Consider the following 19,021-nt stretch of genomic DNA (forward strand, 5'->3'; position numbering starts at 1 on the left):
TTTCGGGCTCGGGAGCCGCTACGGCCACACCGAAACTCGCCTGCGTGTCCAAAGCCGCGTATAACTTGTCGGCCTCGGCCGCGAGCGCTCAGGGTTCCGTTGTCGCAGAACCGGCCAACGTGAGGCATACTCGTGCCGGCAGCTGGCGTCGAAATAACGCCCGGAATAGAGCGTTTGGGGTTTTGTCGCCCATGAGCGACAGCATATGGTCCATTTGGACTGGCGGTCGCGTGTCACCGAGCTCGGGGAGGTCCAAGAGGCAATCGGCCCGTGCGTCCACCGTGAGGCCGAACGTGGCGAGGAGGAGACGCTTGATCGCCTCGTACCTGTCATCGGCCGGTGGGTTCCTCAGGACTGACACGACGCGGGCGGCGGTGCCGGCCCCAAGGGAGGCGACCACGTGGCAGTAGCGTGTCTCGTCCGCCGTGATGCCTCGAAGCCTGAACTGGGCTTCGGCCTGCAGGAACCAGATCTCCACCTGAGCTTCCCAGAACTCGGGGAGCTTTCTCGCTACCGCGTTGGTTGCCATGGCTGTGGCGGGTTCGGGTGGTCAGTGATGGCTGACCAGAACGTCGGAGGTCACCAATGAAGCGCGGTGTTACGCGCGCTGCTTGTAAGCAAGGAGGAAGCGGACAACACGGTAAGTTGTAAGAGTCTTTATTCAAGAGCTCCACTGTAACACTGGAGCGTTCCGGGCTGCGCGCCCGGTGTATATCCCGTGGCCACGCCTACCCCTCGGGCGTGGCCGCCACCCACTTGGTGCGCGGAATGATGCCCTCGCGCCAGTGAGCTTTCGTGTCCGCCACAGCATCATGTTTGATGAGCTACCCCGCAGTGCTCACGAGGAGTGTACTTGACGATCGGAATAAAGGCCTCGAGCACGAAGCTGCACGAGCTTGCTGTGGTTATTGTACCGGTTTAAATACAACACATCCTCCTGCTCTTTCCCTCCTCCACTTTTCCTCCTCCACTTTTCCTCCTCCACTTTTCCTCCTCCACTTTTCCTCCGCCACTTTTCCTCCGCCACTTTTCCTCCGCCACTTTCCCGCCTCCGCTTTCCCACCTCGCTTTCCCGCCTCCGCTTTCCCTCCTCCACTTTCCCTCCTCCACTTTCCCGCCTCCACTTTCCTTCCTCCACTTTCCCTCCTCCGCTTTCCCTCCTCCACTTTCCCGCCTCCACTTTCCCTCCTCCACTTTCCCGCCTCCACTTTCCCTCCTCCACTTTCCCGCCTCCACTTTCCCTCCTCCACTTTCCCTCCTCCACTTTCCCTCCTCCACTTTCCCTCCCCCACTTTCCCTTCCTCCCCTTTTCCTCCTCCACTTTCCTTCCCTCCCTTTCCCTCCTCTCTCTGTCCTTTCCCTCCCATCCCTTACCCTCCCACCTTTTCCTCCTTCTCTTCCCCTTCCTCCACCACCCCGCCTCACCTCCTCCCCCTTCCCTCCTTCCCTTCCCTTCCTCCCATCCTCTCCACCACTTCCCCTTTTCCTGTTCTCCTCCTCTTCTTCTCCTCGCCTCCATCTCCCTCCCCTCCTCTCCTCCTCCCTCTCTCACCCCTCTCTCCATATTCCCGACATGAAGCGAATCCATGTTACCTGGCAACGCCCGGTACCTTTGCTCGTTAGAAAATAATAATGTTGACACAACCATTAAACAAGCGGATGGGACATATCCAATGATTCCCTCCACTCACGTGGGGGGGGGGGGGGGGGGGGGGGTGAGAGGGGGGGGGGGGTGAGGGGGTGTGTCGGGTGTTATTTATTTTATTTTATTTTTTTGTGTACAAGATGAAGGCTCGTGCAAGAGCTAACATTAATCACATAAAATCAAACTGACATAAAAACATATGATCAAGGAAGAGGGAGACAAGATGTGGAGAGAGAGGGAAGCACACAAGTACAACAGTAGAGAACAGCGACATCGGGAGATCTGTGGGAGGGAGGGGGTTTGGGGGAGGAGGCGTGGGAAGGGGGGTGGGGGGGGGGGGTGGGAGAGTTAAAAAAACACATGGACACTGCAAGAACTTCAAGGAAAGAAGTTGGTATTTCAAAAATGTGGATCTGGGGTGAATTAACGGGGGTTGAAAAGATCAAGGTTTTGGATGGGGGAAGATAAGAGATGGTGGTGAACAGCTGTTTTAAAGACCTGGATGGAGGAGTGGGATTGAAGAGAGTGAGGGTGTTTGTTCCAGAGGCAGGAGAAAAGGGGAATGAAAGAGTGAAGGTGAGCAGAGAGTCTTGATTTTGGCAGTTTCACCATAAGAGAATTGCTGGCAGATCTTGTGCGACCTGCAGGAATATTTTGCGGACAGAGCACAGACAGAGCTGGGGGAGCAAGGCCGGAGAGGAGTCGGTAAAAGACAGAAAGACCACCAACCTGCCTGCGGTGAGTGAGTGAAAGCCCTCGGAGCTAGCTTCATCACGAGAGATTCCAATGATTCTGAAAGCTTTGGTTTCAACAGCGTGAAGACGAGCTAGGTGTGAGGCAGAAGCACCAGCCCAGAGGGGGGAACAGTATTCCATTGAGCTGTGGATGAAAGCCTTGTATGTGGTGAGGAGCTCAGGTGTGCCAAGGAAGGACTTCGCAGACGGAGGATGCCCAGTTGGCGACTGGCTTTGGAGGCCAGCTTGGAAATGTGGTTTACCCAGGAAAGATCAGGGCAGATAGTGAGACCCAAAAGCTTGAGTGACAGAACTTCTTCAAGATGATTGTTCAGAAAGAAGATGGGAGGGTTGTCCAGTTTGTCTTTTCGGAGAGACATTGTAAGAGTGTGAGATTTGTCAGGATTGAAAGACATGTGTTACGTGCTCCTCCCCAAACCCGGTCAAGGTGTACCTCCGAGCCCCGAAAGGAGTCACGGCAGAAAGATGTGTTATAATGTGTGTCAATGACCAATGGTGAAACCACACCAACCAATTGTTACCAAAAACAAGTATTGTACAGGGTGTATTAAGGTCACACAAGTATAACAGCACAAGTCCAATATGTTTCAATTGCACCACAAAAATACCATAAAATTCCTATGATGGTACCATCAGTTTCTTATTCAATAACTCACTGTACTCCAAGTGAGCGAAAAGAACATTCCCAAAGTCACTGTCCCGGCACCAAGCCAAAGTCGATCCACGCTCCGGTGATCGCAAGAAAAATGTCGAATCGAGACCAGAATCCAAGTCGGCTGACAGTCAACGCTGCCAAAGAGGTGCAAAGGTGCACCCAAAAGGCGACTGGGAAATCACACCTTCAGGTATGAACGTTCAGCGGCTCCCAAACGGAGAACCACAAATTCCCAATCGAAATCCACGTTACACTCGCAAACCAGGCTAACGGCTGGGTGCGGAAAAATGGCTGGAGCGAGGTGAAAAGGCTGGATCGATGCGAAATGGCGGGAGTGAGGCGAAATGGCGGGCGGGTCCGTATTGGAGGCGTACCTGCTCTCCAACGATTCTCTTCGGAATCAACCGCAAAACCCGGCACGCAGGTTTATCTGTCATAGCGATAACTACTGTCACAGGAATCCCTTTCCCAGGAAACCCAAAGTTCGCTCATGACCCCCGTTCGCCAGCGTCTCCTCGAGACCTCAAAGCAGCTCGGCTTTTCTTCCTGACCTCACTTGCTCCGCCTTTTTTTTTCTTCCTCCTCTTCTTCTTCCGGGTTCTCCCAATCCGGTTCCCGGTTTCTTTTAAAACACTAATTTTTTACCTTTTGAAAACAGTTATCTCCATTTCACTTAAACGATAACAATAATAGTACATGGAACCAAAAATGCTTACAGTGGATGAAAACCACAACAACGGAAGTGACGAATCCATAACACTCCCCACCCTCAAGAAAGAAAGTTGGAACATAGTGAAAACTTTCTTTTCGTGCAAAAACCCTTTTTAACAAACAAAAGTAAAACTCACACCCAAATGATCGACTCGCGTGAGCAACAATTATTAATATTCCCCATAAGAAAGCAACAAAACTTCCAAACAAACCACAGGAATTTTCAAAGTTGGTTTACTCTGGATAAAGCATCAGCAACGACATTGTCCCTGCCCTTTACATGCTCAATTTCCAAGTTGAACTCCTGCAAAGCCAAACTGCATCTCATCAACCTCTGATTTTTATTTTTTGAATGAAGGTTAAGGGGTTGTGATCAGTGAAGAGTTTTAACTCTGGATTCTCTTGCACCCGAACTACAGGTGAGGCAGGAACCATTTTTCCCACAGGCTTCCTCTCATAATATTTCTTCAGTCGGTTGACATGACACAGCTGCCGCTTTTTCCGTCGGTCGGGAGTTGTCACCACGTAATCTGTTTCATTAACCCTCCTTTCGATTGCATAGGGACCAAAATACCTAGCCTGTAGTGGCTGACCTGGAACAGGAAGCAACACTAACACTGTAGCCACTGTGTTAGACTCCTCCTGTAGCCACTGTTCTTTCACCAATTTCAATGGTCCTCGCACTGCGTGTCCAAACACAAGTTCAAAAGGACTGAACCCCAATGACTCCTGAACAGATTCCCTCATAGCAAACAACAATAAGGGTATTCCCTCATCCCAATCCTTGTCACATTCAAAACAATACGTTCTGATCATATTCTTCAATGTCTGGTGAAACCTTTCCAAGGCCCCTTGGCTCTCGGGATGGTAAGTACTTGATCTTACTTGCTCCACTCCCAACAGGTGTACCACTTGCTGAAAAAGCGTTGACATGAAATTGGAACCCTGATCAGACTGGATGACCTTAGGTAGGCCAACTAAAGTGAAACATTTAATCAAGGCCTTCGCAATAACTGCCGCTGAAATTTTTCTAAGAGGCACTGCCTCTGGGAACCTCGTGGAAGTGCACATGATGGTCAACAAATACTGATGTCCAGCCTTTGTTTTAGGTAAAGGGCCGACGCAGTCAATAATGACTCGGCTGAATGGCTCTTCAAAAGCTGGAATTGGTTTTAAAGGTGCGGATGGGACTTTCTGATTAGGTTTTCCCACCAGCTGGCAAGAGTGGCAAGATTTACAGAACTCTGCCACATCACGTCGCAATCCTGGCCAGAAAAAATGTACCAATATTCTGTCACATGTCTTGTTCACTCCAAGGTGCCCGGCCAAAGGTGTCTCATGTACCAAACTCAATATCTCCTTCCGGTATGGCAGTGGCACCACAATTTGGTAATGAACTTTCCACTCATCGTTTGCTGGCACCTCCGGTGGTCTCCATTTTCTCATGAGTATTTTCCCTTTCATGAAGTAACCAACAGGTATCTTCATAGCCTCTTCCTCTGTAATGGCTTTATCAATCAAACTCCGGAGCTCCGAATCTCTGTGTTGTTCTTCAACAAGTTTCTTTCGGACCAGCACCGTTTGTTCAGTCTCGTTCCCAGATATCTCCGACGGACACTCCATTTCCTCTTTTGGTCCAGATGCCACCTTTTCCTTCGGTTCCTTGATGTCACTCCCTTTCCTATTATCTCTTCCAGACTTTTCCTCCAATATCTCTGTGGAACCCAAATCCACATCGCCTTCCTTGTCCTTCTCTTCAGAGCACTTCCTACCCATAGCACGAGTCACTGCACAGGAGGGAAAGATACCCGGAATCTCCTGCTCTAACTGTGCGGTGTTATTTTCCATACTGGGCTTTTCAACCAACATCGGATTACCAGAAACTCGACCCCCGGCCAAATCATTCCCGATAATAAAAGAGATTCCCTCTACAGGAAGAGTGGCTTGTAACCCCACACTCCACAGTGACTGGTCCTGACACCAAATCAGACTTTAAATGGATGACATGAAGAGGAGCTTTAACATAGCCACCAACCACCTGTAGAAGAACACTAACACCAGTTGCCGTCTTCTCCGACAATGGCAAAATGCCCTCAAGCATCAACGATTGATGTGCTCCTGTGTCCCTCAATACCCTAACAGGTCTCTGGTTCGTTAAGTCTCCATCCAGGGACACAAACCCCTCGGAAATAAAAGGTTTGTAACCCTCTTGGACAAGGTTGTTCTGTGATGCCGTAACTTTGGCACGGGAACCTTCACAAGGCACTGTCATCCAAGGACGATTTCTCGCATTGGCCAACGCATTCGGAGTTGCACTAGTCTGACTCCACTCCTGATTTTACCTTTTCAGGGCATAACATTGGGACATCAAATGCCCAGGTTCCTTGCAAAAAGCGCAAGTCGGCCCGGAGGAAAAACTCGTGGTCTGCCTCGGGCTCCCCAGAAGATAGGTATGCCTTGGAACTGCAGTCTTCTGATCCCTAAAAGTCACGGTATCAGATTTGTCCCCATAGTTCTCTCTCAGCCACCTCGATGAAAATTTGTTCTCCGATCCTGATTTACCATAACTCCCCTGGCTAACTCTAGGCGGGAAGTTAGGTTTGTGGAACCCCATCCTGTGTGTCAAGGCATAGTCATCTGCCACTGTTGCTGCCTCATACAACTCCGGTACCTTTTTTTCATCCAGATGTACTTTAATGTCCACGTGGACACACTGTTTGAATTCCTCCACCAAGATCAATTGTCGTAAAAGGTTGAAGTCTTTCGCAATTGTCTTTGTCTTTCGCAATTTCGTCTTTGTCTTTGTCTTTCGCAATTTCGCAATTGTCTTGTTTGTTTTCGCAATTGTTTCGCAATTTGTCTTTCGCAATTTCGTCTTTGTCTTTCGCAATTTCGAAGTCTTTCGCAATTTCGTAACAGGTTGAAGTCTTTCCCAATCTCCTTCGAGTCACACCACCTATCAAACATAGTTTCCTTCATTCTGGGAAACTCCACATGGGTCTCACTCTCCCTCTTCCTGGCATTCCTGAATTTTTGCCGGTAAGCTTCAGGGACAAATTCATAGGCTTTGAGAATGGCTTTCTTCACTTTCTCATAATCTGCACATTGGTCAATCGGTAAAGCCGAATAGATATCTTGAGCTTTACCCACCAGAACACTTTGCACTAACATAGTCCAGGACCCCACAGGCCATTTTAGCATTTGAGCCACTTTCTCAAAATGTAAAAAGAACTTGGCTACCTCCTTTTCATTGAAGGGTGGAACCAGCCTCACATGCCTACCAACATCCCAAGAGTTCTGACTAGTTGTCGAACCAGCCGGCATGGAGACTACTTCTCTCCGTTCTCCCAGTAATTCCAGCTCCTTGAGTTTAAGGGTGTAGTACTGGTGAACAGGTGATTTTTTTTTTTTTTTTTTTAGCTGAACAGTTTCCTTATAGTCTTATAAACAAGAATCATGCTATTATAGGTCATAGAAGTACCCCTAATTATTGAAAAATTCAAATTTCAATTCAATTCAAAATAATATTTTGCATGAAATTTGTTATAACTTGGGAAATGCATCATTCTTTTGGGCTGAAATTTGGACAGGATATTCAGAATATCACTTCCTTTAAAGTTTAAAATGATGAAGGCTTTTGTTTATAGGAGTAGCCATTGTGGATTTATTGAAGGACAACCAAGTTTTATCTGGTAATTGGCATAATTAGCTAATTAGTGAACATTTGACATAATTTCACAAAATCCTCTCATCAGGTAGTAGAGTAACACATGTATAATACATGTACCAAGTTTTGTGTGAAAAGAATGATAGGTGACATAGAAGATAGAAGTAGAAATGTGTTCTTTGTTTTCCCTTGTTTTTTATTGACGGTCTAATTTATGCAAATTATATGCATGTAATATGACAAAGAAGCGTTGAAACTGGTTTGAGTTAAAGCCAAGATTATATCTTTCAAGAAAAACGGAAAATTAGATATTAACTTGACTTTGTTTTTGTGTAAAGGCCTCTCAAAGGTACCGATGTAGTTTTCTCAATTTTTCACCAGTACTACACCCTGAAGTTCCCTTTGATAATCCATGTCCCATTCCTTTAACTCCCTTTCGGCTCTCCTTTCCTCTGCTCTTTCCTCTGCTCTTTTTTCCTCTTCAGCTCTCCTTTCCTCTGCTCTTCTCTCCTCGAGTTCTCGTTCCTGTTCTGCTCTTTCCTTTTCTGCTTTCCTTTCCTGTGCTCTTTCTGCTGCTCTTCTCTCCTTGAGTTCTCGTTCCCGTTCTGCTCTTTCCTTTTCGGCTCTCCTTTCCTCTGCTCTTTCCTCGGCTTTCCATTCCATCTCTTTTAACCTTTCCTGGCTCTGCAGTTGCATCTCCATTTTCCGGAGCTCCACATTTCCTTTTTCCTCTGGTAACCAATCCAAGGCTACCTCTTCCCATGTTCCTTGTCCCACCAGAGATTCTACCACCAATGTCTGAAGCTCTGCTTTCTTCATACTAACTCGGACCTCCAAGTTACAATATTTGGCCAATATCATGAGTTCCGATCTTTTTAACGCCCGGAACTGTGCCTCGTTAGGGGCGTCACAAACTTTTCTGCGTCAAACACCATGGTGACTATTAGTTAGCACCTGTTAACCTTCACACAAATTTTTTCAAATTTTTAGAAAAATTTGGGAATGTTAGAACATTCCAAATTTGGGAATTTTGGGAATGTTAGGGAATTAAATCCCAGACGAGCCCCCAATTTCTGTTACATGCTCCTCCCCAAACCCTGGTCACAGTGTACCTCCGAGCCCCGAAAGGAGTCATGGCAGAAAGATGTGATATAATGTGTGTCAATGACCAATGGTGAAACCACACCAACCAATTGTTACCAAAAACAAGTATTGTATTAAGGTCACACAAGTATAACAGCACAAGTACAATATGTTTCAATTGCACCACAAAAATACCATATAATTCCTATGATGGTACCATCAGTTTCTTATTCAATAACTCACTGTGCTCCAAGTGAGCGAAAAGAACATTCCCAAAGTCACTGTCCCGGCACCAAGCCAAAGTCGATCCACGCTCCGGTGATCGCAAGAAAAATGTCGAATCGAGACCAGAATCCAAGTTGGCTGACAGTCAACACTGCCAAAGAGGCGCAAAGGTGCACCCAAAAGGTGACTGGGAAATCACACCTTCGGGTATGATCGTTCTGCGGCTCCCAAACGGAGAACCACAAATTCCCAATCGAAATCCACGTTACACTCACAAACCAGGCTAACGGCTGGGTGCGGTGAAATGGCTGGAGCGAGGTGAAAAGGCTGGAGCGATGCGAAATGGCGGGAGCAAGGCGAAATGGCGGGCGGGCCCGTATTGGAGGCGTACCTGCTCTCCAACGATTCTCTTCGGAATCAACCGCAAAACCCGACACGCAGGTTTATCTGTCACAGCGATAACCACTCTGTCACAGGAATCACTTTCCCAGGAAACCCAAAGTTCGCTCGTGACCCCCGTTCGCCAGCGTCTCCTCGAGACCTCAAAGCAGCTCGGCTTTTCTTCCTGACCTCACTTGCTCCGCCTTTTTTTCCCTTCCTCCTCTTCTTCTTCCGGTTTCTCCCGATCCGGTTTCCGGTTTCTTTTAAAACACTAATTTTTTTACCTTTTGAAAACAGTTATCTCCATTTCACTTAAATGATAACAATAATAGTACATGGAACCAAAAATGCTTACAGTGGATGAAAACCACGACAGAAGGGACGAATCCGTAACACATGTTCCACTTGTTTGACTAGTCTGTTATTTTGTCAAGGTCTGCAGAGAGTGAGGAGGCTGCAGACTGCCTATCTGAGGGATGAGGAATGGAGCGGCAGAGAGTGGAGTCATCAGCAAAGAGATCGAGATGATTTTCAAGAGAGTCACAGAGATCATTGATGAAGACCAGAAAAAGCACAGAGCCAAGAACGCTGCCTTGGGGAACTCCAGCCTGAACAGGAAGGGGAGATGAAAGAAACCCATTCAGGGCCACACGTTGACTATGACCACACAGGAAGTCTGCAAGTCATGCGTGGAGGTTTCCATGGATACCATAGGATGAGAGTTTGGTGAGCAGAGCTGGGTGCCAGACCGTATGGAATGCATGTGATATGTCAAGGGAGACAGCTCTGATTTCCTGTTTGACATTGAAGACCTCCATCCATTGTTGAGACAGCAGAAGCAGCATGTCCAGAGTAGAGTGACCTGGTCTGAATCCAAATTGATGATCAGAGATCAAGCCATTGGAGAAAGGGAAGGATTTGATATCCGAAGCAATGATGGATTCCATGACTTTGCTGATACTTGGGAGCAGGCTGATTGGTCTGTAGTTGCAAGGATCTGTTTTTGCACCTTTTTGTGTAAAGCTGTGATGTTGGCTGATTTCCAAGCTAATGGCAGATGACCTTGAGCAAAAGAGAGGGTGAAGAGAACTGAGAGAGGGTGAGATCGAGCTGCAGAGCAGCATTTTAGGACCCGTCGGCTGATGCCGTCTGGTCCAGTTGCAGAATCAGAGTCGAGGTTTGACAGAAACTTCTCCACCTTGTCAGGAGAGAAGGACACAGAGTCCAGGAGCAGCTGGGTACGACTGGGTATGGTGGGTACAGAGAAAGATGGGTTTGGGACATAATATTTAGAGGCAAACACAGAGTTGAGGCATTCGGCTTTTTCAAGTGCGGAGTCAGCTGTTTAGCCATTTGAGGTAGGGGAGGGGATGGAGGGGGAACAAACACCAGAAACAGATTTGACCAAACGCCACCAGGATTTGGAGGAGGGAGACAGGTTTGAGAGTTCAGTTTTGAGAGCAGAGAGATATTGCTTCCTGGCTCTCCTGAGGGTGGACACACTTGTTTCGGGCTTTGTGAAAGGAAATGAGATTTCCTTCTGTTGTATTTGCCTTCCAGGAGGTGAAGGCAAGTTGTTTCAGGGCAACAGCCTCACCACAAGATTGCACATACCATGGACGGGAGGAAGGGTATGACAACTGAAGACGAGTTGGGATAAATCTGTGCATGAGAGAGAGCAATTTACTTTGGAAGAATTCCCAGGATGAGTTGATGTCAGAGGTGGTAGAGATGGGAGACCAGTTCAGATGATTGATGGCTGCTTGAAGACCGTGCCAGTTGGCCTGAGTGAAATGCCAGACTCGTCGGTGCTGAGGAGGCTCTCTGAGAATGGTCAGAGAGATGTCCACTTTAAAAAGAACATGATCAGATGAGCCGATTGGAGCAGAAGAAGAGCAGCAGACATTTTCAGGGAAGTTAGTCATAACCAAGTCCAGAAGAGAAGATGCTCCGTTGACTGAGATCCGGGTCAGGAAATTGAGAGATTGTGTCAGTCCCAGTGAGTCGCAGAAGTCCTTTGCTGAGGAGCCATGGCTGGTGAGAGAGGTACCCACACCCAGCCAACTGGCATGGTGCAATTGAAATCACCACATCTGAGGAAGAGAGAGTTGGGATGAGTAGATAGAGGTTGGTCCATGTTATCAGACAGCGAGATGTAGATGGAGTCAACACTGTTTGGTGGACGGTACAACACATATGAACAGGGTGTGGGTAGTGTGGAGAGTGTGGGGTGTGAGGGTGTGTGGGTGTGTGGGGTGTGAGGGGAGTGTGGGGAGTGTGGGTTGTGTGGGGAGTGGGGTGTGTGGGGTGTGTGTGGAGTGTGGGGCGTTTGGGGTGTGTGGGGGGGGGGGGGGGGTGTGGGGAGTGGGGGGTGTGGGGTGTGTGTGGAGTGTGGGGCGTTTGGGGTGTGTGGGGAGTGTGGGGTTTGTGGGGAGTGCGGGGAGTGTGGGGGGTGTGGGGTGTGGGGGGGGGGGGGTTGTCTGGCACGGGGAGTGTGTGGGGCATGTGGGGAGTGTGGGGTGTGTGGGGTTTGTGGGGAGTGTGGGGGTGAGGGTGTGTGGGGTGTGAGGGTGTGTGGGGTGTGTGGGTGTGTGGGGCGTGGGGGAGGGGAGTGTGTGGTGTGTGGGAAGTGTGTGCCGTGTGTGGGGTGTGTGGGGCATGTGGGGAGTGTGGGGTTTGTGGGGGTGAGGGTGTGTGGGGTGTGAGGGTGTGTGGGGTGTGTGGGGCTTGGGGGGGGGGGGGGGGAGGGTGTGGTGTGTGGGGAGTGTGTGGGGTGTGTGGGTGTGGGGTGTGTGGGGAGTGTGTGGTGTGTGGGGAGTGTGGGGCATGTGGGGAGTGTGGGGTTTGTGGGGAGTGAGGGTGTGTGGGGATGTGGGGAGTGTGTTGGGTGCGGGGAGTGTGTGCTGTGTGGGGAATGTGGGGTGTGGGGGGAGTGTGGGGTGTGTGGGTGTGTGGGGCGTGGGGGGGGGGGGGGGAGATGTGGGGCGTGTGTTGGGTGTGGGGAGTGTGTGCTGTGTGGGGTTTGTGTGGAGTGAGGGGATGTGGGGAGTGTGTTGGGTGTGTTGGGAGTGTGTGGTGTGTGGGGAGTGTGTGTGTGTGGGGTGTGTGTGGAGTGTGTGTGGAGTGTGTGGTGTGTGGGGAGTGTGGGGCATGTGGGGAGTGTGGGGTTTGTGGGGAGTGAGGGTGTGTGGGGAGTGGGGGGATGTGGGGAGTGTGTGTGTGGGGGGAGTGTGGGGAGTGTGGGGAGTGTGTGGGGTGTGTGCGGTGTGTAGGGTTAGACGGGTGTGTGGGCATTTGTGCAGTTGTGCGGATCCACGTCTGTGTCTGCGATGCGTTTGGCCGTTTGGAGCTCGTTTCACCACCGGCCGGATGTACACCCACATGAAGAAGAAGAAGACTAAGATTGCGAAGCGCGTGAGCCGCTGTTGTCGTTCTGCTTTGGTCGCGCGTCCGTCCTGCTTTTCTGACTGTGTCGTTTGGTCGAACTTCGCCAATGATCGCGGGTTTAGGCGACCGTTTGTTGGGCGTCCACCAGCCAAATGATCTTCAGCCATAACCATCATCACGAGACGAGGTAACGAAGCTACCTGTGTGTCGATCAAGCTTTCTGGGCCTACTTTTAGGATTGAGGCCGCCGTGGTTTTGCCTAGTTTCCGTCTGTGCGCCACTTCGGCCTCGAAATTGTCTCCGCGACGATCAACCCCGACTCGACTTCCCAAAAGTAATAAAGTAGTTAAAAAGATCTCTCTTTGTGCTCTTAACGGAAATGCTGTTCGTGAGGAGGAATTATTAAATATAAAGTGTAATGTGTGGAGAAAACATGTCGCTGTGTCAGTGTGTGTGTCTACCTGAACACTTTACTTTATACATTAGAGAGGAGGTGGCGAGGTGATAATTATGGGGGAAATGAGGAGGAGGTGATAATTATGGGCGAAATGAGGTGATAATGATGGGGGAAATGAGGAGGAGGTGATAATTATGGGGGAAATGAGTAGGAGGTGATAATTATGGGGGAAATGAGGAGGAGGAGGAGGTGATAATTATGGGGGATATGAGGAGGAGGTGATAATTATGGGGGAAATGAGTAGGAGGTGATAATTATGGGGGAAATGAGTAGGAGGTGATAATTATGGGGGAAATGAGGAGGTGATAATTATGGGCGAAATGAGGTGATAATGATGGGGGAAATGAGGAGGAGGAGGTGATAATTATGGGGGAAATGAGTAGGAGGTGATAATTATGGGGGAAATGAGGAGGAGGAGGAGGTGATAATTATGGGGGAAATGAGGAGGAGGAGGAGGTGATAATTATGGGGGAAATGAGGAGGAGGAGGAGGTGATAATTATGGGGGAAATGAGGAGGAGGAGGAGGAGGAGGTGATAATTATGGGGGAAATGAGGAGGAGGAGGAGGTGATAATTATGGGGGAAATGAGGAGGAGGAGGAGGAGGTGATAATTATGGGGGAAATGAGGAGGAGGAGGAGGTGATAATTATGGGGGGATATGAGGCGGAGGAGGAGGTGATAATTATGGGGGGATATGAGGAGGAGGAGGAGGTGATAATTATGGGGGAAATGAGGAGGAGGAGGAGGTGATAATTATGGGGGAAATGAGGAGGAGGAGGAGTTGATAATTATGCGGCGATATGATGAGGAGTTGATAATTATGGGGGGATATGAGGAGGAGGTGATTTTTTTTTTTTGTATTCAGAGTCGAGGCTCGTGAAAGAGCTAACATTTATCAAACAAACAAATCAAACAAACAAGCAAACAAAGTATATAAAAAGGGGAGCGGTCGACAAGATGGGGAGAGAAGGGGAGGAAGCACACAAACACAACATTTGAGAGCAGGGACATCGGGAGATGTGTGGGAGGGAGAGGGCCTGGGTGTGGGGGGGGGGGGGGGCAGGATAGGTATAAAACGCAAGGACACCAAGGACTTCCAGGAAAGAAGTCGGCACCTCAAAAAGTGGATTTGGGGTGAAATTAGCGGGGGTAGAAAAGATCAAGGTTTTGGATGGTGGAAGATAAGAGATGGTCGTGAACAGCCGTTTTAAAGACCTGGAGGGAGGAGTGGGATTGAAGAGAGTGAGGGAGTTTGTTCCAGAGGCGGGAGAAAAGAGGAATGAAGGCGTGAAGGTGAGCAGAGAGTCTTGATTTTGGCAGTTTAACCATAAGAGGGTTGCAGGCAGATCTTGTGCGACCTGTAGGAATATTTGGGGGACAGAGCCCAGAGAGAGCTGGGGGAGCAAGGCCGGAGAGGAGTCGGTAGAAGACGGAAAGACCACCAACCTGCCTGCGTTGAGTAAGTGAAAGGCCCTCGGAGATAGCATCATCGCGGGAGATTCCAATGATTCTGAATGCTTTGGTTTCAACAGCGTGAAGACGAGCTAGGTGTGAGGCAGGAGCACCAGCCCAGAGGGGAGAGCAGTACTCCATTGAGCTGCGGATGAAAGCCTTGTTTGCGGTGAGGAGCTCAGGTGTGCCAACGAAGGACTTCGCATGACGGAGGATGCCCAGTCGGCGACTGGCTTTGGAGGCCAGCTTGGAAATGTGGTTTTCCCAGGAAAGATCATGGCAGATAGTGAGACCCAAAAGCTTGAGTGACAGAACTTCTTGGAGAGGATTATTCAGAAAGTAGATGGGAGGGTTGTCCAGTCGGTCTTTTTGGAGAGACATCGTAAGAGTGTGAGATTTGTCAGGATTGAAAGACATGTTCCACTTGTTTGCCCAGTCTGTGATTTTGTCCAGGTCTGCAGAGAGTGAGGAGGCTGCAGACTGCCAATCTGAGGGATGAGGAATGGAGCGGAAGAGAGTGGAGTCATCAGCAAAGAGAAAGAGAGGATTTTCAAGAGAGTCAGAGAGATCATTGATGAAGACCAGAAAAAGCACAGGGCCCAGAACACTGCCTTGAGGAACTCCAGCCTGAACAGGAAGAGGAGATGAGAGAAACCCATTCAGGGCCACACGTTGACTACGACTAGAGAGGAAGTCCGCCAGCCATGCGTGGAGATTTCCATGGATACCAAAGGAGGAGAGTTTAGTGAGCAGAGCGGGATGCCAGACCGTATCGAAGGCACGTGATATGTCGAGGGAGACAGCTCTAATTTCCTGTTTGGCATTGAGGACCTCCATCCATTGTTGAGACAGCAGAAGCAGCATGTCAAGAGTGGAGTGACCTGGTCTGAAACCAAATTGATGATCAGAGATCAAGCCATTGGGGAAGAGGAAATATTTCATATCTGAAGCAATGATGGATTCCATGACTGCTGATAATTGGGAGAAGGCTGATTGGTCTGTAGTTGCTAGGATCTGTTTTTGCACATTTTTTGTGCAAAGCGGTGATGTTGGCTGATTTCCAAGCAGATGGCAGTTGACCTTGAGCAAAAGAGAGGGTGAAGAGAACAGAGAGAGGGAGTGGAAGAGCAGAAGAACAGGATTTTAGGACCCGTGGGCTGATGCCGTCAGGTCCAGTTGCAGAATCAGAGTCGAGGGTTGACAGAAACTTTTCCACCTTGTCAGGAGGAAAGGACACGGAGTTCAGGAGCAGCTGGGTACGACTGGGTACGGTGGGTACAGAGAGGGATGGGTTTGGGACACAAGATTTAGAGGCAAACACAGAGTTGAGGCATTCAGCTTTTTCACGTGCGGAGTCAGCTGTGTAGCCGTTTGAGGTAAGGGAGGGGATGGAGGGGGAACAAACACCAGAAACAGATTTGACCAGACACCACCAGGATTTGGAAGAGGGAGACAGATAAGAGAGTTCGGTCTTGAGAATGGAGATATATTGTTTCCTGGCTCTCCTGAGGGTGGACACACACTTGTTTCGGGCTTTGTGAAAGGAAATGAGATTTCCTTCCGTTGGATTTGCTTTCCAGGAGACGAAGGCAAGTTGTTTCTGGGCAATAGCCTCACCACAAGATTCCGTGTACCATGGACGGGAGGAAGGGTATGACAACTGAAGACGAGATGGGATAAATCTGTGCATGAGAGAGAGCAATTTACTTTGGAAGAATTCCCAGGATGAGTTGATGTCAGAGGCGGTAGAGATGGGAGACCAGTGCAGATGATTGATGGCTGCTTGAAGACCGTGCCAGTTGGCCTGAGTGAAATGCCAGACTCGTCGACGCTGAGCAGGCTACCTGAGAATGGTCAGAGAGATGTCCACTTTAACAAGCACATGATCAGATTAGCCGATTGGAGCAGAAGAAGAGCAGCAGACATTTTCAGAAGTTAGTCATAACCAAGTCCAGAAGAGAAGATGCTCCGTTGACTGAGATCCGGGTCGGGAAATTGACAGATTGTGTCAGTCCCAGTGAGTCGTAGAAGTCCTTTGCTGAGGAGCCATGGCTGGTGAGAGAGGTACCCACACCCAGCCAACTGGCATGGTGACAATTGAAATCACCACATATGAGGAAGAGAGAGTTTGGATGAGTAGATAGAAGTTGGTCCATATTATCAGACAGCGAGATGTAGATGGAGTCATCACTATTTGGTGGACGGTACAACACACATATGAACAAGAGGTGGGAGCGAAGGGGAAGCCGTAGCCAGAGGTATTCCTGGGGGTGAGGTGGAGAGAGTGCAGTGCAGGGCGAGTGAGGAAGAGAGTTTTTGATAAAGATAGCAACCCCACCTCCAGGACGAGGCTCAGGTCTATCATACCGGAGGAGGGAGTAACCCGGGAGAGATACCAAGGAATCAGAGACATCATGAAGGAGGAAAGTTTCTGTTAAGCAGATCACGTCTGGTTTGTCAGAAGCAACCTGTATGGAGAGATCAGTTAAGTTTGAACGAAGGCCCTGGATGTTTGAGGTCCATGCCGTTAATGAAGAGGAAGGGGGCGCATCGGATACAGAACAGGGGGAGGAGGGGTAGAGTAAGATGTGGAAGAGGTAGGGAGAGCTGTTGAAGGTGTGTCAGAGATTTCAGAATAGCTCGGAGAAAGGGAAGGATGGGGTGGACAAAAGGTTTGATGGTGATTGGGTGAGGCACAATGAGGTGTTATTTGAGGAGGGGGAAGAGCGAGGCAGAAGGTTGGGGGAGATGGAGGTGAGAGTTGGAAGGGAGAAGAAGCGGGGAGGACGCTTTGAGGAGGGGAGTGAGAGGGGGGAAATTGAGAAGAAATGAGGGTGGGGAGATTTGAAGGGGAGGGGCGAGGGGGGAGTTTAGGAGGGAAGGGACAAGGGGAGGGATTTGAAAGGGATGGGATATGGGGGAGATTTGGAGGGGAGGGGTGAGGGGGGAGTGTAGAAGGGGAGGGGTGAGGGGGAATCTTGGAGGGGAGGGGTGTGGGGGGAGTTTAGGAGGGAAGGGGCAAGGGGGGAGATTTGAAAGGGATGGGTGATGGGGAGGATTTGGAGGGGAGGGGCAAGGGGGAATATTTGAAAGGGATGGGTGATGGGGAAGATTTGGAGGGGAGGGGTGATGGGGAAGATTTGGAGGGGAGGGGTTATGGGGAAGATTTGGAGGGGAGGGGTGAGATTGGATTTTAGAAAGTGTACGATTAATGGGAAACGAACATTTATTGCAAAATGAGTTTCTTGTGACCTTCGAGTCAAAAATATGTTTAAGGACGCTGGAGGGAGGATGGAGTGCAGGAGAGTTTAGGGAATGTAGAAAAGAGTCACTGTAAGAGATGGAATTTTTTTTTGGGATGAATAGATTTGGTGAGCAAGTCGAAAGCAGCCTTTTGAAGAAGAAGAAGAAGAAAAAGGTGTTATAATATACGACGGAATACAGAACTTGAGGGGAAAGTGTAAACATTTTAAAGTTTAACAGTGAAAACTATCTGGGGAAATGGGGGAGAAACACGTGGTCGAAGAACGAACGAACGGATAAGAACGAATAAACGAATGAGAACAACAAATAAGAACAGAGAAGGAAATGTTTTTTTTATTTTTTTTTTGAGTTGAGATTTTAAACAAGGAAGTAGGCTATGGGGTGAAAAGACTGGGAATACAGAGAACGAAAGTTATTGGAGCACAAACGATGGACCGCTGAGAGAAAAACAAAGCCTCAAGGTTGGACACTGTACAAGGCCTCAAAAGACACGACATGAATTAACACGATTTTCTACACAGGTATGAAAGATTTGCACCGAAAATCTTCCTCGGGACACACTATACGTACAACACCATTAAATAAATACAGTTATAACGAAAATACAAATGGGAACAATTACTTAACTTCGATTTCAATGGAGAGCGTGGAGAGCTGCGAATAAATGAAACCTCGCCAGCAAGACCGGAAGCGGAAGTCCCAATATTATGGGGGGATATGAGGAGGAGGTGTTATTATGGGGGGATATGAGGAGGAGGTGATAATTATGGGGGGATATGAGGTGGAGGTGATAATTATGGGGGGATATGAGGAGGAGGTGATAATTATGGGGGGATATGAGGATGAGGTGATAATTATGGGGGGATATGAGGAGGAGGTGATAATTATGGTGGGATATGAGGAGGAGGTGTTATTATGGGGGGATATGAGGAGGAGGTGATAATTATTGGGGGATATGAGGTGGAGGTGATAATTATGGGGGGATATGAGGAGGAGGTGATAATTATGGGGGGCTATGAGGATGAGGTGATAATTATGGGGGTTATGAGGAGGAGGTGATAATTATGGGGGGATATGAGGAGGAGGAGTTGATAATTATTGGGGTTATGAGGAGGAGGTGATAATTATGGGGGGATATGAGGAGTTGATAATTATGGGGATATGAGGAGGAGGTGATATTATGGGGGGGATATGAGGAGGAGGTGATAATTATAGGGGAATATGAGGAGAAGGTGATAATTATGGGGATATGATGAGGTCATAATTATGGGGGATATGAGGAGGAGGTGATAATTATGGGGGGATATGAGGAGGAGGTGATAATTATGGGGGGATATG

The 19,021-nt window shown here is 48.9% G+C and overlaps 1 protein-coding gene across 7 annotated transcripts in view; it reads left to right on the top strand.

The window, feature by feature from the left end:
• The first annotated feature begins 12,525 nt into the window (after window positions 1–12,525).
• RBM33 (RNA binding motif protein 33) overlaps window positions 12,526–19,021 on the top strand; it is a 306,232-nt gene continuing 299,736 nt past the window's right edge. For 4 of the 7 annotated variants that reach the window (XM_078785696.1, XM_078785698.1, XM_078785697.1 and 1 more), the window contains exon 1: window positions 12,526–12,696. In XM_078785696.1, the coding sequence (XP_078641822.1) occupies window positions 12,662–12,696 (35 nt within the window). In that variant the 5' untranslated portion in view covers window positions 12,526–12,661. The remainder of the gene's footprint in view (window positions 12,697–19,021) is intronic. The other 3 variants (XM_078785700.1, XM_078785702.1, XM_078785701.1) reach the window with 1 other exon arrangement.

Source organism: Myxine glutinosa, chromosome 10 (genome assembly GCF_964187855.1).
Source record: "Myxine glutinosa chromosome 10, kmMyxGlut1.1, whole genome shotgun sequence".
Lineage (NCBI taxonomy): Eukaryota > Metazoa > Chordata > Myxini > Myxiniformes > Myxinidae > Myxine > Myxine glutinosa.